This window comes from Maylandia zebra, linkage group LG19 (assembly GCF_041146795.1).
Source record: "Maylandia zebra isolate NMK-2024a linkage group LG19, Mzebra_GT3a, whole genome shotgun sequence".
NCBI classification, from domain to species: domain Eukaryota; kingdom Metazoa; phylum Chordata; class Actinopteri; order Cichliformes; family Cichlidae; genus Maylandia; species Maylandia zebra.
In genome coordinates this window covers 11,070,039-11,086,359 of record NC_135185.1, presented here as the reverse complement: position 1 = coordinate 11,086,359, position 16,321 = coordinate 11,070,039, and the positions used below count along the sequence as shown (strand labels likewise).

Here is a 16,321-nt window from a genome sequence, read left to right as displayed (position 1 = left end):
GCCCCCTGCGTTTGAAAGCTGTGATAACAGCAGCTTGGGCGTGCGCACACCAAGCCAGCTGTAGGACGGGGTGCAGGCGAGATGAGAATACTAAACAGGCGCCTCATGGCTCAGCATCAGCACCGGGCTGAGTTCAGATTTGCGCACCCATCAAACTTGGCTTGGGACCTCAGCATGTGAACGGGCTTTGCAGGAGGAGGATCCACCTAGAATGTCAGCTCTGAAAAAGGTATTTCCTCCCTGTCTCTCTCTTTTCTTAATCTTTCAGCACACATTGAAGTCATGAAATGTGACAATGTGCAGCATTCAAACGTGGCATACAGTCATCTTACAGTAAATGGGAAAATGTATGCAGTGATGACAAATAGGTGTGTGTGTGTGAGCAGTTCAGTAGCAAGGTTTTCTTAGAAGTGTGGGACTTTTAAGCGGCTGGCTTTCTTTCTTCTTCTTATTTTTAAAGTATATTAAGTGTCACAGTGCTGGTTTGCTTAATCATGACCACTGATTACAGTTGCCCAAGTATAATATGATTTCTGCATGCTTTGCATGTGGAATCTGATCACTGCTCCTCTGCTATAGCTCTCGCATGTCATTCCACTTGCATTTATCCCTGAGGAGGCTTGCACGAAGAGCACTTCAGGCAAGAAAAGCTTAGGATAACTTCTCAAAGAGATATTGTGTCAGGTTTGATCTCAGCCAGACTCCTCCTTTTGTGCACTGTCACGTAGTACTGTATGTGCCATGCTGACTGCCATCTCTGTGGGTGGATGAGCTTCACTGACTGTGTCTGACAGAGCCAAAGCCCGACACTGGCAACCCTGAATGATAGTGAAGCTCCAAAAAGCTTGCAAAAAACGAGCCAATGGATGAGTTTACTCTGTAGTAAATTATGCTGATTTAGGTAAACATGTTGCATAATTCCTTGCAGTGAACAACACACTGAATAGCACATAAACACCTCCTGCAAGCCCTCTTAATGAACAAGTAGTAAGATTTGCAGGCTGCTCGTGGTGTAGCAGTCATCCTCTAACAGCGCTGGCCATGCTGAAAAAAGAACTTGCTAACTGCATGTTTGTGCAAAAAAAGAAGCTTGTCATCACTCTCGGTGTACATTGACAAATGATGTTGTTTAAGACTCAGTGCAGCCGCAAGTATTGACGTCTTAGCTCTGACAGATTCCACTGACTGAGCAGCACAAAAAGAAGGAAAGTTGTATAGGACGCCCGCTTCGACACTGCTGCTGAATCCATAGCAAATGCAGACTACTCAGCACGCGCTGTGAGTGACAAAGTGCTGGCTGCCAGCGCTCACATAGTCAGACATCATAATCACAGAGGTGCTAAAAATAGGGGACCATGTTCATTGGAATGCTTCAGAAGCTCAATGGAGTCACTGCTGTTCGCACAAGTGGCTAAAAGTTTTACCAGGATACTCTTCGATGCTGCGCTCCTGTCCTGCTCAATAATACAAAAGCACTCAGTAGCGGTCAGCTAGTCTTCCTTCAGTGACACAGCTTCTTGGGTGAGACACTGATGTGTAAGATAAAGAGCTGAAGGTCTGTGCATTGCATAGTATAGCAGGCCATATGTGGAAAATGTGATTTTTGAATGTTTTATGTGGGGTCTTTGCAAACCGCCCCGTGTTCTCTCATTGAAAATAGCAAGCGGTGTGACACCAAACTAACTGCATGAAATGCAAGTGTCAGTATCTGTTTGTGTGCAGATTTGCATGTGGATCGCAGTATCTAACCATAACCATAATTCGTCTGTCCTACCTGTCCGTCCTGGCTGGTGGCAGATGAGAAATGTAAGGTCGCCACTGTAAGGCCTGGAGTGAAAAATGACATGTCACTTCCCCACCTTTTACCCCATTCACACCGCCACCTCTGCTTTCCCCGGCGACAATTCAGCCCTTCAATGAGAGCTCGATGATTCACTGAGAAATCTTTACTCATCCTAACAGGCAATTTCTTCACTTAAAAAGGAGGGTGCCTAATTAAAATCCACTGCCTGCATTTTTTAAAAAAGTAATTGGAAACTGATACTGTTTTCCTCCCAGAAGCACTTTGAAAATTGAAGGTCGCTTTTTCTTGTTTTTCTTGCATGCACAAGCGTGCACCCGCTTCTGCGCCCACACAAAAGAGTGGCTCGTGTGGACTTTGGCTCCTTGGCAGTGACACGATAAGGCTCTCATAATCTATTTGAAGATGCAGCACAAACTTCAGACGTTGCATTTCTGCATGCAGTGATGTCATTTTGGTGAACGCAGAGGCAGAAGAGCAGCGATGAATGTAGACCAGTGTGACTGAAAGTAAACGTTGAAACATTCAGGAGGTTCTTTTCTTATTCATCCGCTCTCTGTGACGGATGTGTTTCCACTTCCCCCTGCATGTCCCAGCATTTTCTCTCACTTTAAGACTTTCTCTTACCAGCCCGTGCACACAAATCCAACTTCTTTCCATGTGTTTGCCTCAGTTTTTATACCTCAGATGATTTTGTGAATGAACCTGTAATAGTTTTGGCTTGAGTAGAGGGATGCAGAGTGAGTGCAGGGGATGGATGAGACGCTGCTTTATGAATATAAAACATGAGGCATGAGATCCAAGTGTGTGTGTGTTTGTGTGTGTGAGTCCTTTGTGTCTGGGGATATCTGTGCATACCTGCAAAGCAGCCGCAGTCATTTAATCACCTTTGTGCTGTGGTGGGATAACGCGTACAGACGGGCTTCCCTGAATTCTCCCAGTGCTACTGTACCGATGCGTAGCCCTCAGGCATGGCGAGCCGGTGTCCTGAGTGACCTTTTCTCTCTAGCGGTAAATAGAAATAGTTTGATATCAGCACTGATGACGATTTCTAAAGGTTGTCCTTTGAGAGTTTGCCGAGCAGAGAGTCGAGCGGCTGTGTCTCTTGTCAGCTGTGCGCCTTTGAAACTCTTTGACTAGAGACAAAGGTAAATCATCTCATGCTCTAAATGGAATTATAAATATGTCCTCAAAGACCTCTTGTGTTAACACTCTGTCATAATATAAAATCTCACAGTAATGCAAGAGCATCACACCATCCCATTTCAACTGGTCTCGCCTGTGGAGTGTGGAACCATTACAGCTGGCCAAAGCTCTTTACAACCAAATCTTTATCGGGCCTTTTTTCACCGAGCAGTGAACTTGAATATATCAGCTGCAAAAAAAGCACCCGACCTTAATGAAGGACAATCAAGGCAGAGCGAGTTTTAACTGGGACAAAGTTTAAGGATTTTGATTAAGAGCCAGAAAAAGTTTCGTGTGGTGAAGCTGTTAGGATATGTTTCTAAACCCGGGCTGCTCAGATTTTCTTTTTAAGTTGCTTTGCTGCAAATACTCCAAACGCAGGTCTGCAGACAGAGCGAGACAGAGGAGCAGTGGATGCTGTAGGCTATTCATGTTAGGATGCCTGGGTCGTTGACCCAGGGTTTTGAGTTTATTGTATTATTTATCATTTCTATTCTTTGGTTTCTTCGTTAGAGTTATGTCTTATGGTTCCATCTTGGGACCCCTTCTGTTTAACATCTACATGCTCCCACTGGCACAGATTATAAACAACAACAAAATAAACTATCACAGCTATGCAGATGACACACAAATATATATCACAATGTCACCAGGAGACCGAGGCCCTGTACAGGCTCTTGGTAAATGCATTGAGGAAATCAATGACTGGTTGTGCCACAATTTTCTCCAGCTAAACAAAAACAAAACTGAGGTAATAGTCTTTGGCGCCAAAGAAAAACGATTACAGGTCACCAGAGAACTTCAATCTATACACCTAAAAACCACAAACCAGGCGAGAAATTTGGGTGTAGTGATGGATGCAGACCTAAACTTAGAAAAACACATTAAGACAATAACAAAGTCAGCTTACTATCACCTCAAGAATATATCAAGGATAAAAGATCTGATGTCTCAACAGGACCTGGAAAAACTAGTCCATGCATTCATCTTTAGTAGGCTTGATTACTGTAACAGCATCTTTACAGGTCTACCTAAAAAATCAGTCAGACAACTACAGCTCATTCAGAACTCTGCTGCTCGAGTCCTCACTAAGACTGAAAAAGTGGACCACATCAGTCCAGCTCTGAGGTCCTTACACTGGCTGCCTGTCCGTCAGAGGATAGACTTTAAAGTTCTGATGCTGGCCTATAAAGCTCTGAATGGTTTAGGACCAAAATACATCAATGACCTCCTGACCCAGTATGAACCATCCAGATCCCTCAGGTCATCTTTTATCAGTTCCCAGAGTCAGAACCAGACACGGAGAAGCTGCATTCAGCTTTTATGCTCCTTATATCTGGAACAAACTCCCAGAAAGCCTCAGATCAGCTGAAACACTCAGTTTATTTAAATCCAGGTTGAAGACTCACCTGTTCTCAGCTGCATTTGAATAAAGCACCAAATCCACACTTTAAGCTTAAATTTCAAAACTTACATTTAACTACTGATTTTATCTCTGATTTTATCTGTTTTGATTTTATATACTGTTGTTTGTTTGTTTGTTTGTTTATTAATTAGTTAGTTAGTTTATTTGCTTGTTTTAATCAATTTTAAATCATGCTTTTTATTTGTTCTTGTTTCTAATGTCTCTGTAAAGCACTTTGAATCACCTTGTTGTTGAATTGTGCTATACAAATAAACTTGCCTTGCCTTATGTCTCTGTGTTATCCTTAGTTGCTATATCCCCGTGTCCAGTCAGTGTCTGTCTGCCCTGGTCCCATGTCTTTGTTCCCTCTGTTGAAGTGCCTGCATGTGAGTCTGGCTGTATCCCAATTCAGGGTCTGCAGCCTTAAAGTACGCAGGCTCAACGATCCTCAAGGGCCGCGTACTCAAAGACCGCTAAGGCCGGAAGTGCGAGGCTTGTGAAATGGGACGGTCTAGTCTCCGTTGCGCTGCCCAGGTTGCCTAGCAACCATGATACTAACAGCTGGAAACGTGTCATACAGCTTTGTTTGACAGAAATGAAGGAGAAAATCTTTTGTTCATTTGTTTGTTTGTTTCTACATGATCTTTGATCATTCTCTGTAAGATTAAGCTCAGCTATTGAACGGCGTATATTTTAAAGTAAAGGCTCTAAAACCAAGTTCGTACAAACGTCACTAATGTCACATAACTTTGCCGACATGTGGCCAACAGTAATGTTTTAATGGTCTTCGTTATTACACATTTGCACATAAATAAGTGACATAATATTCAGTACTTACTTAAAGTTTACTCTTCGGGCGCCCCTCATCCGCCGTTTTTTTTCAGCAAATTTATCCACACCCATCGCCGCGCTATGCATTCTGGGATATGTTGGGCTACGAAGTCTACACTGCCACAGCCTTAAAATTCAGGGAAATGAAGGACGCATTTCAGGGCCGCATTTCGAGCAGCCTTTGAATTGGGACAGCCTTCGGCGCGCCGCTGTGACGTAATCGGCCTTGAAATGCGTACTTTAAGGCAGCAGACCCTGAATTGGGATACAGCCTCTGTGTCTTTAGTTCAGTCTGTGTTATGTTTCCTGTTTTATTTTGAAGGTCCATGTCTAATGTTAATGTATCTGGTTTTGCTTCCCCTTGTCTCGTTAGGCCTGATTTGCCCCAGCTGTGTTTCCCTCCTGTTACCCATTCCCTGCTTGCTCCCTCTGTGTATTTAAGCCCTGTGTTTCTCTGTGTCTGTGTTGTGATCTACCATTTATCTAGCTGTGTGTTCTGTCAGTCTTCTGGTGTAAGTTTATTTTGATATTTCCAGTTATGTTACTTTTTAGTTTAGCATTAAAGCTGTTTTGAGTTCAAGTTCTCCCTCCGAGTGTCTGCACCTTGGGTCCTATTCCTGCCTGCACACAGCAACACCTGACAATTCATGCCGTGATTACTGTGCATCGTGTTGTTTTCACCTCTGGAGAGTTGTTCTCCAGGTGCTCGGTGCTTAAATGATAACTTAATGCTAAGAAAAGTTTAGTCTGATGTTTACAGTGAAATTTATAGTGTAATGTAAAAGAAACCTCTCATGTAAGTTAAGCTGGATTTAAAGTAAGCAGAAGCAAAGCTATAATCTTTTTTTGTCAGACTAGTTTTATGATATTTCGGATGGCGTCTTTCTGTCGGGCTTTCTGACACGCACAGGCTGACTCTGTGCTTTTCCATCAGAAGTCTTTGCCATACATCTGCTCTTGTATACCGACTTATTTACATTTCACGTAAAAGTATCAAAGCCTGTTTTATATATCTATATAAAGCTTTGTCCTTCATCTGACCCTGCAAACACATCCCTGCAGTTGGTGCCTGTTTTTCTGGCCCCGCCTTTTACTTTTCATTTACATGTTTTCCTCTCTGGTGCCACTAACTTCACCCTGAAGAAGCAAAGTGAAGGTCGCTTTGCTGTAACAGTGCTTTATTGTTAATTTAGCTGAAATATCTGAGTGTATGATATGATTCATGTGATATCTACTGATGTGATCACAGGGAGCTTTTAACTATAATATTTACAGTTTATACCATATCAGGCTTGTGTGGATAGAAGTGACTAAGTAACCTGCTGAATACATGAATTAACATAACGTGGACATGGCCATTTGTTAGGTGGTTGCTAGGCAACATGATGATGTCATGCTTAATTCAAAGGTCATTTTAGCTTGTTGGAAGGTGATTGTTGGACACATGCAGAGGAGGGTTGGTGGAGATATTAAACATGGAGCTGCAAGACAGGTGGAGAAGAGGAAGTCCTCGGAGAAGATTCATGGATGTGTTGATGGAGGACATGCAGAGTGTTGGTGTGCCAGAGATAGTGTGAGATGGAAGCAGGTGATCCACTGTGGCGACCCCTTAAGGGAGCAGCTGAAGAGGGAGGTGGCTGTTAGGCATAATGATGATGTAATAATGTCTGCTATAGATAAGAACCGTCAGAGGCAGACGATGCACCTGTGTGCCCAGTTTGGTAGCTCAGCTCCTGATGGTGTAGGACGAGTTTGTGGGCAAACAAGCAGAGATATTCTGAACCGTGGTAAATCCTGTCTTAAACATATAATAACAACAAATAGATAATAATAATAGTAGTAGTAATAAATAGATATATTATTATAATATAATAAGAATTATTACTAGCTCAACAAGGGGACAATTATGTTTTATTTATGTATAATGAAATCTGATGTATCCTACCACCAGTGATAAAAAACATCAGCAGAATGAAGCTACTTTCATACTTTGTTCAAACAGCCGCACTCTCCTCTAATAAAACTATTGCTATAAAACGAATCGTTTCTGCTGAAACTGCTGTTGATTCAGCTCTGTGACCTGACTTTGTGTTGTTTACTTGGACTTCATTACACTGGAAGGAGTCTTAAATATGCTGCATGTTTGTGTGTGTCCTAAAAGCCACTGCTGGGAGGTGCAGACCTTATCATCTGCTCAGCCTGTGCACCGCTGCATTTAACCAGATGGAAAGCGAGCAGACAGTGTTCAGGCAGCGCTTTGAAATGGGCTGGAGTGAGTCTGCTTCCCGTCTATCTGCTCAGATCTCCATTAGCTCGCCATGGGTTGCACTCTGTCCCTCAGCAGCAGGCGGCAAGATTTTTTGTTATATACTGCCACTTGTGATAACTGCCTGTACTAAAGGTAGTGAGTCTTGCAGCATTAGGTTAAGAGTAGTTCAGTGCTCTTTGACATGGTCAGCCTCAGATCACGAGCAGAAGAATGAAATGACAGTGGTGCGCTGGAGCCTGACCTGTTTGGAGGCACGTACACCAGCCCGGTTCAGCCGCTGTGAGCTGACAGGTTGTAGGGTACACGGCTCCCAGTGTGGAGGAGAAAAGTAGAAGTTCAGCAGTAAAGCTCAGACTTGTTTTTGTCTGTGCAGGTTCTGAGTCATCCAGGTCACAGGCTAGATTAAGACTTGTTTAGGTCAACTTTTCTGATTTCATAACTATACTTTTAGTCAATTATGAAAGCTAGTTCACATCCTCTGTTCTCGTGACGTAGGCTCCATCAGCATCAGACAAAACAATCTCCCAGATAAATGACGGTACTTTTAAGTCCTGGGGTCATTCACAGAGAGCTGATATCAAAGAAGAACGTTTCTCCACGGATGCTGGGTGGTGAGTGACTCACCTGAGTTGGTCTACTTGATTGTTCATCTCAGTTAATGAGCATGCATTTGGTTATTTCTCTCTTCTTCTGCCACTGTCTCATCAGTGCTTTAACACTGCCTTTGTAAGAGGAGGCACGTAGCTCTGTGTCTGCTTTGTCCTAGACGTGAAACTATATTTAAATCAACAAGCTTGAGGTTTAAAGAGAAGCTCTGTTTTTCCCATCATGCAGACATGAAAACAAACAGACACACCAAAGAAAAACCTCCCAAAATGAACAGATGCACAGTGTGTTTCTGTAAGAAGGATTTCTACTGTCTATAAATTCACTCTTTTCTGTTATTATAACCTGATTATCTCGTGGAGTTTTAGATGATTTTATGAAAAAAAATGATCAAGTGAAAGCATCGACTGATTTTAGAGCTTAAATCATCTCCACAGAGCTGGTTGTTATAAAAACTGAGCCAATTGAGGCTTTTTATGTCTCAGTGGGGACTGAGGACTCATGCACAGGATTAGGCCTTTAGTCTTGAGGACAGCGTCTTTCCTCTGACTGAAGCAAGCTGTAAAACAAATGAAATAATTGATGTAACACGTGATTATAATTACCTGGCTTTTATCTAATTAAGGTTATTTTTATAATGTATGTTTGGCGCTGGCATGAATTCAGACCGGCTAGTCAAATGTTTGTACGTTAGAAAGCAAGTCTGCTTTACGAAACTTGATTATCGATCGTGTGTTTTTTGCAGCTGCCCCAGTTACACGTGTCCGTGGGATTGTTCTGCTGTGTGTAAATCTGTCTTCCTAAAACACAGAACATAAATCCTCTCTTGCGTTCATCTCAACACAAGCTTAAAAAGACAAACAAACAGATGCCTAACGCGTTTTGGTTTGTGAAATTCGATGACTTGTTTCCCGACTCCAATCCTTTTAAAGCGTAAATGAGAAGCGAGTACCAAGAGTGTCCCTGACAGCTTGTTTTCCACCCTCCTCCAGAGCGAGTCTCTGCCAGGCAGCCAGCTCCCAGCATTAGTTAAATCTGTGCATCATGCAGCTGTTTTGGGTAATGCAAACCAATAATTCTGTCATAATCTCTGCAGAGCTATCCATTTATATCTGAACTTTCTTTCCCACTTTTACGTGCAGAACCTCGATTACGGAGACTTCAGACTGAGCAGAATATATGTTCAGCAGGACAAACTACAGTCGCATGTACACAGTAAAATAACTGTCATGAGCAGTTTGTAAGTCCACAGTTTGTAGGTCATCCCTGGTTTGCCAGTATTTCGTTTCCAGGTTATTCAGTTCTTGTTATTTTTCGTAGTGCTTCTGTAGGTTCTTATGCTTTATTTGACGGCATTATTATTTGTATCTGGTCTTTTAGATCTTCCATTTTTTGTTGGGTTCTCAGTTATTTTGTCATTTCACGTACTGTTGTGTTTATTGTATTCTTCCAGTTTACCCAGCCTCCCGGTGTTTCCTGTGCATTGTCCCTCTTGTGTCTGTTGGGTTTGGATTTGCTTCCATTGTCTGATTAGTTGCAGCTGCATTCCCTGGTGTTTCCCATCTCCCTAATTACCATGTGTGTTTATAGCCCTGTCATAGTTCTTTGATGAATCATTCCTCATCCATCATCTACAACGGGTAAAGTACTATCTGAACAACTCACCAATTTTCAAAGTAAATATATTTCTAAAGCTGATGTTGACGTTAAATTCTCACCGGATGTCTGTAACAACCCATCTAATCCACATCCATAGAAAAAAATCAAACCATAGATGTCCATGAATGAAGTTATGTGTTTGCACAAAAGGCTTTGTTGGTCATACCAGCTTCCCCTCCTGTAAGGAGTAACGAGTCACACACATTCAGCTCAGCTGTGATTTTTGGCTCGTTCTTCCACAAAGTCTGCAGGTTGCTGCAGTTCTCCATGGATTCTCAGTTGGAGTCAGTTCAGGTGATCGGCTCGGCCATTTCAGCAGCTTTATTTTCATTTTTCTGAAACCAGAGTTTCCTCGGCTGTGTTTGGGATCACTGTCTCGCTGAAACATCCACGCTCGTTTCATCTTCATCATCCTGTTAGATGGAAGCAGATTTTTAGTCTCCGTACATTTTTCCATTCATCCTTCCTTCAATTATACGCAGCGTGTCAGTGCTGTATGCTGGAAAACAGCCCCTCACCATGATGTTCCCACCTCCAAGCTTTCCTGCTGGTGTTTTGGGGTGGTATTCAGCGCCCTTTCACCTTCAAACATTTTGCATCTAAATGTTCAGTTGTGGTCTCATCTGACCAGACTAAACTCTCAGGCATGTCTAAATGTTGTTCAGCAAACTTTAAACATATGCTTTACTTTCAGCAGTGGAGTCTTGTGTAGTGAGTGTGCGTACAGGCATGGTGGCTGAGTGTGTTACTTCTTTTGTTTTTTTTACTTTGAAATAATTGTACCTGCCGACTGAGGTCTTTCTGTAGCCACAGGTGCTCCCCGGCTCCTGGACTCTCTTGATCATTCTTTTCACTCTGTTTGAAATCTTGCGGGGAGTTGCTGCTCGTGGTCGGTTTAAGGGGAAATGATGTTCTTTCCACTTCCAGATTATGGCTCCAGCAGTGCTCAGTAGTTTAGAAACCAGTAACCGGTGCCATCAGTATGCTTTTTACCAATAAAGTTGCAAAGGTCTTGAGAGAGTTCAGTGGTTTTACCCATCGTGGGATGTTTTTTGGTAATGAAACACCTGTTTTAAGGACTGAACCAGATTATAGTCATTTGCACTAAGTGGCAGGATTGTGTTCTAACAGCTCAAAGAATTCATGATGTCCCTTTCCTCTTGTGTTCAGCACTTTCCCCCTGTGCCATTTCTTATTTTTATCTGTGGTTTGGTTTCTTTTCTTGTGTGGACTGGTCGAGTTGTTACTGACATTCAGTTTCATGATAACAGCACCTTTAGAAATATATTTCCTTAGAAAATTGGTGTTCAATACTTATTCTGCCTACTGTATGTAAACCTCAGTTCTCACATGTTAACTGTTCATTTTTCTGTTTCTAAATAATTTGTGTGAAGAATCGCTGAACATGACAGTAATTTTGGTGTTGGTGGACTGGAAATGTTTATTTTTGGAGATACATGTTCAGGTTATTTCAGAAAGTAATGTTTTTGAATGAAAATCCAAAATTAAGTGTTTTTAATGATGCAGATAATTAGGACATGCCTACCTTTGCTCTGCTAGCAGTAAGTGAGTTTCCAAGATAAGAGTATGTCTGCTGCCCTGCTCTTGGATGGATGATGTAGTGTCTTCTTGCTAGCTCATTCAATGTCTCCTACAGATGAGCTAGAAGGGTTCGTTTCTATTTTTCAGGCTTTTCTCGCTTTTCTTCAAGTACCTTTATATATGCTCCCCCATTTAATTAAAAAGAACATTTATCTGATCTGGCTTGTTCAGTCCCAAAGCAGAGTGAAATAACTGCGAGACAGAGCAGCCCGAGATAACGAGTGAGCGCAAATGTAAAGGGATGTTAACATAATGACAAGGAAAAAATGGAGCTGAAGAAATAAAGAAGAGGCCTGTCGCCTGTTAAAGCCATTTCAGGTAACAATCAGCCTGTCAGTCAGATGCAAAGACAAAAAGAGACTGATGGGACCTGCTGAGTCACCGCCGAATCTCAGGTTTTGTTTACATTCCAAGAGCTTTTTTTCCAGATAGAAATCATGCAATAATAATGCCTGTAATGATATTCAGTGTCGCAGCTGAACAAAGCTGTTATCATTACAAAACCCAGTGATTTTTCAGGTCTGCACACAAATGATTCAGCAGCGTTTCCCAAGAACAAAACGGTCACTGACAGAGGACGGGAGATGATAGCAAAACATTCGAAGTTCAGATAAAATCTGAATCGATTAAATTTGTGGTGAATCCTCACAGAATAGATTGTTGGCATAAATTATTGATTAGATAACAGCCTCAGGCTTTGGAGCAATCTAATAATTGGCTGTTGTATAGCAATGGCTGCTAAAACTTTGTGGAACAGACGTCGATGGAGCAGAGCTCCTATTTGTGTCGGATTCACCGATCCCACTGCCACTCTTTACCTTAATGTTTCTGCACCTCCACTGTTGACTCAGAGCTTAAAATGAACCTCCCACAGTTTGCAGAAGAAAGGTTGCAGATAAAGGTGGGAGCTGCTCCTTTTGATGCTAATGATGTGAGAAATGGGTATCTGTTGCTTCTCTGTAATTGTGGGTCTCAGCATGGCTCAGTGCATTTCCGCTGAGCCCTGAGTTGTTTATCTGCTTTGAGCTGTTGTGATATTAACGTTTTTCCATCTCTTCTGCTCTTCTTCTGTTGTTTCCTGGAAGGTGTTGCCAGGCATACTGCAGAAGCATTGCTGTATCTTACCAGACAGGAACGCAGGTAAGGACCTAACAGATGTCCCCCTCTCCACTAATGACACCACTCACACACAGTGCTGAGATGGAAAGCGAGAGCCAGTCTGTGAGAGTAATGAGCAGGCTGTGATCCCGGGGAATGGCGACTCAGTGGGGGGGTCATATTTGTCTGCGTGCTCTACATCTCGGAGCTGACCATGTTTCTCACATAGTGTTGACCTGCCCTGACCTCACTGTTTGGCCACAAACTGCTCACTTTATCCTTCTTACATAAAATTATTCTTTTCCCACCTCACTGCTACCCCTAGCAACATTAACATGTGTCAGATCTGATGGGGTTCTCTGTGTGGATTAACTTTCTCTACCTACATGCCTGAGGGAAGGGAAAAGTTGGGGGAGCAGTTGTTGGAACGTGTGATGGTGATGGGCTTCTTCACATCGTTGCAGGTGTGAAGAGGTTGCTGATGAAATTGAAGAGCAGGGAGATATACTCAGGTACCTGGCCGCAGCTTTCACAATAATGACTTTTCTTCTACCTCTGTGTGCGTTTTTTCCTTCGACTGCACCGAGACTGCATGCACATGCATCCCACTAACAAAAGCTCGTTAGTGCTACTCTGATGTGAATTTATCAGCGCCGTGGACATTTTGACACGTTAACATCAACTCCCTCTGCTGTTATGCACTTTGTACCTTCTGTTTGTCTGACACATGGCTCGAAAGCTACCTGCCCGACTTTTCAAGGTGGGACCAGAGATGGGCAGTAACACGTTACTGTAATCCGATTACTTTTTTCGAGTAACGAGTAAAGTAAGGGATTACTATTGCAAAAACGGTAATTAGATTACCGTTACTTTCCCGTAGGAACGCTGCGTTACTAAAACCGTGATTTTTTTTTTTTTTTTTTTTTTTTTTTTTTTTTTTTTTTTTTTGCAAGAATGTCTCATGACAGTGAGGTAAGCAAGTGTGATGTTCGTGACAACAGCTGTGTGCAGATCAACAGTGGATCATATATCGAGTACGGGAGAGAGTATGAGCGTGCAGCGTTTAAAGTGTGGAAGTACTGACCTTACTTTAAGTCTGATTCCATAAAAAGTGACAAAAACATTAGCGTGCGTTGTGCGTGGGAAGAAAACTTCTTTTTACAGCGACAAAAACCCCTAAACTTCCAAGCAAGCACCGAGTGCGCTACCACGTAATCAGAATCAGAATACTTTATTATGTAATGGGAAATTCACAGAGAAACTGCCGTATCCTTCCACTGACCGCTGCGGCACACCTGCACCAGGGTAAACCTCCGCCTACCTCACTCCTGCTTTACAGGTGAAAATAGAGCAAAAGGACCGCTGAGTCTTTGACTTTATTTATTTTCTGCTGTGTTTTACTTGCATCTATTTGAAAGACTGAGTGTAAACACACACACAAAAAAATAAAATTTATGTGCTGGAATGTGCAGAAAATAAGTTTAAATATTAAACAAATTTCTTCCAGTCAGAGAATGTTGCATATAATTAAATTTTTGCTTGATGCATAAAGTTAAAAGATTAAAACTAATAAAACAAGTTTTAAAAGGAGACTTTTCCATTTGATTACATTTTGTATGATGGATTATGTAGAAAAAGTAGAATTGGGCTGAGAGATCTATCACTTTATCACCTATTCAGGTTGTAAATCATGTTTTTAAAAAGTAACTAAGTAATTAATTACTTTTGAAAATAAGTAATCAGTAAAGTAATGGGATTACTTTTTGGGGGAAGTAATCAGTAACTAATTACTGATTACTTTTTTCAAGTAACTTGACCAACACTGGGTGGGACACATGTGCTTAAGAGTAGAGCGAGGGCACAGCAACCTTGGGGAAAGAGAGACCTGGCAACGTACAAGTTTCAGCTGATGGCCTGAATTATAGCTGATCGCTGTGAGTGATTTGTTGCAGCGTGAAATTAATGTTTGATGGTCCATATAGACAAGATTATCTGCACTTAAGCAGATAAGGAAGTTTACAAACCTGTGAACCACTAGTTGTAGTTTTATTCTGAGCATAAATGTTCCACTCTCATCCACAGGATCTCCTTGCTCAAAGGATGCCAGATAGGTGATGCTTGCAGGCATGTGGCAGCCCTCTTTTTATATTAGGGAAATGTTTTTTTTAAAAAGAGTCAACGTCCACATCTTAATAAGTTGCTGTTAGTTGCTTGCAATCACCGCGTGAATATGGAGGACCCCCGGGACACACCTATGCGCTGGTCTTAGAACAAGGTGTCCTGACAGAGTGAGCACACATTAAAATAACCGTATAATAACCTTATTAATATGGATATCTCTGAAACCATTCCACTGAGGGTTCCAGAGACACTTGTCTGGGATACAGAGTTCATTTCATGATGTTTGCATCTGTGTTTGTGTGTCTACAGTACCTTGACAACAGTATTACTTCCCCCAAAAAACTCCATTTCATAAAAAAACACAAAACAAAATGCACACACAGAAAAAAAAGTCATTGCCTTTCTCTGCAAATGTCTTCGTTCTGAAAGATGGTGCTGTCAAGAAGACACAGTGCAGAGCGCTTCTCCTGAATCCTCGGCGGCGCCACATCAACAAACCTCTGATTTTCTGAGAAGCACCTCCACCAAAGTTCACCGATCATTCAGCCACAGGTTCCATCTCAAATGCGAGTCAGAGGTTTTGCAGATTAATGTCTACCTTGGCATCCTGTTTCCATGGCAACACAAGGTGCCAGTAGACGATACTGTATTTTGTCATCTCTCCAGCGACAGGACGATGTAGTGCTAGTGTGTTTGCATATGCTAAACAGATGGCATAAATGAATACAGGCACTGAGTGAGGACACTCTCCAGCGAGTTCGTCCGTACTGAGTCGGGCCGCCTGAGGTGCAGCGTGAGTGGAAACACTCGGTGTAGGGCTTGGATTAGAAGAGCACAGAGTAAGAAGGGCGAATGTTTCGAGGAGGAAGTAATGCCCATAAAAAGACTGATATCTCCAACACAGATGCTGCACTGTGTGTATGTGTGTTTTCGTGTCCTGGTGCATGCGCTCAGCTCTGGTATACTTCACTGAGCGAGGGGCGCCCTCTCCTGGGCGGCTTCACTCCTTGTGGAAATCCACCTCGTCCTCAGAAACACTTTTCTCATCTGTCCCCGGCTTCTGCTCGGTGAAAGCCGGTGCGTAGAAGCTGGAAGGATGAGGCTTATCGTAATCTGAGACTCTCACTGTTATCAGCGTGTCCCTCTGCTCCTGCAGTACTCCATGAGCAGAAGCCCTTGTGCTGATGAGCACTCAGCATTTCTATGCCACACATTCACAGATTTGTCCTATTTATAGACATTAATTAGCGTGAGACTGTTTCAACATTCATATCTGTACTCCTATTATCATCTCGTACTATCCCAGGTTTAAAGACACTTGCCAATTCGTACTCTGGCATTGTAACTAAACGCTCCTTTTATGTGATTCTCTATAAAACCTCCATATTTGACTTTAGCAACTGGTACATAAACTGGTTCGATCTTCACATCCACTGAATGAGTTTTAGGATGATTTTGTTGTAGATGGCATGTTTACGGTGTCTTGCATTGCTCTCGCTTTTCTCTCTTTTGCAAACATTTTACGATCGCTGAGGTTTGTGCAAAGCTTTCTTTCTGGGAAGCCCGTCTAATCAGAATCAGAATACTTTATTGATCCTTAGGGGAAATAATTTTTCATTACAGTGCTCCATTATAAACAAACATTAACAAAGACAGACAATACACTAACTAAGAATAGCACAATATATACATAAAAGTCACAACACACAAACGTCTATCAGCCTTTGCAGCGTTTGGACACTTA

The 16,321-nt window shown here is 42.2% G+C and overlaps 1 protein-coding gene across 1 annotated transcript in view; it reads left to right on the top strand.

The window, feature by feature from the left end:
* The first annotated feature begins 112 nt into the window (after window positions 1-112).
* dlgap2a (discs, large (Drosophila) homolog-associated protein 2a) overlaps window positions 113-16,321 on the top strand; it is a 194,883-nt gene continuing 178,674 nt past the window's right edge. Inside the window, exons 1-3 of the mRNA XM_076877866.1 lie at window positions 113-229; window positions 12,444-12,498; window positions 12,921-12,968. Of these exons, the coding sequence (XP_076733981.1) occupies window positions 212-229; window positions 12,444-12,498; window positions 12,921-12,968 (121 nt within the window). The 5' untranslated portion in view covers window positions 113-211. The remainder of the gene's footprint in view (window positions 230-12,443; window positions 12,499-12,920; window positions 12,969-16,321) is intronic.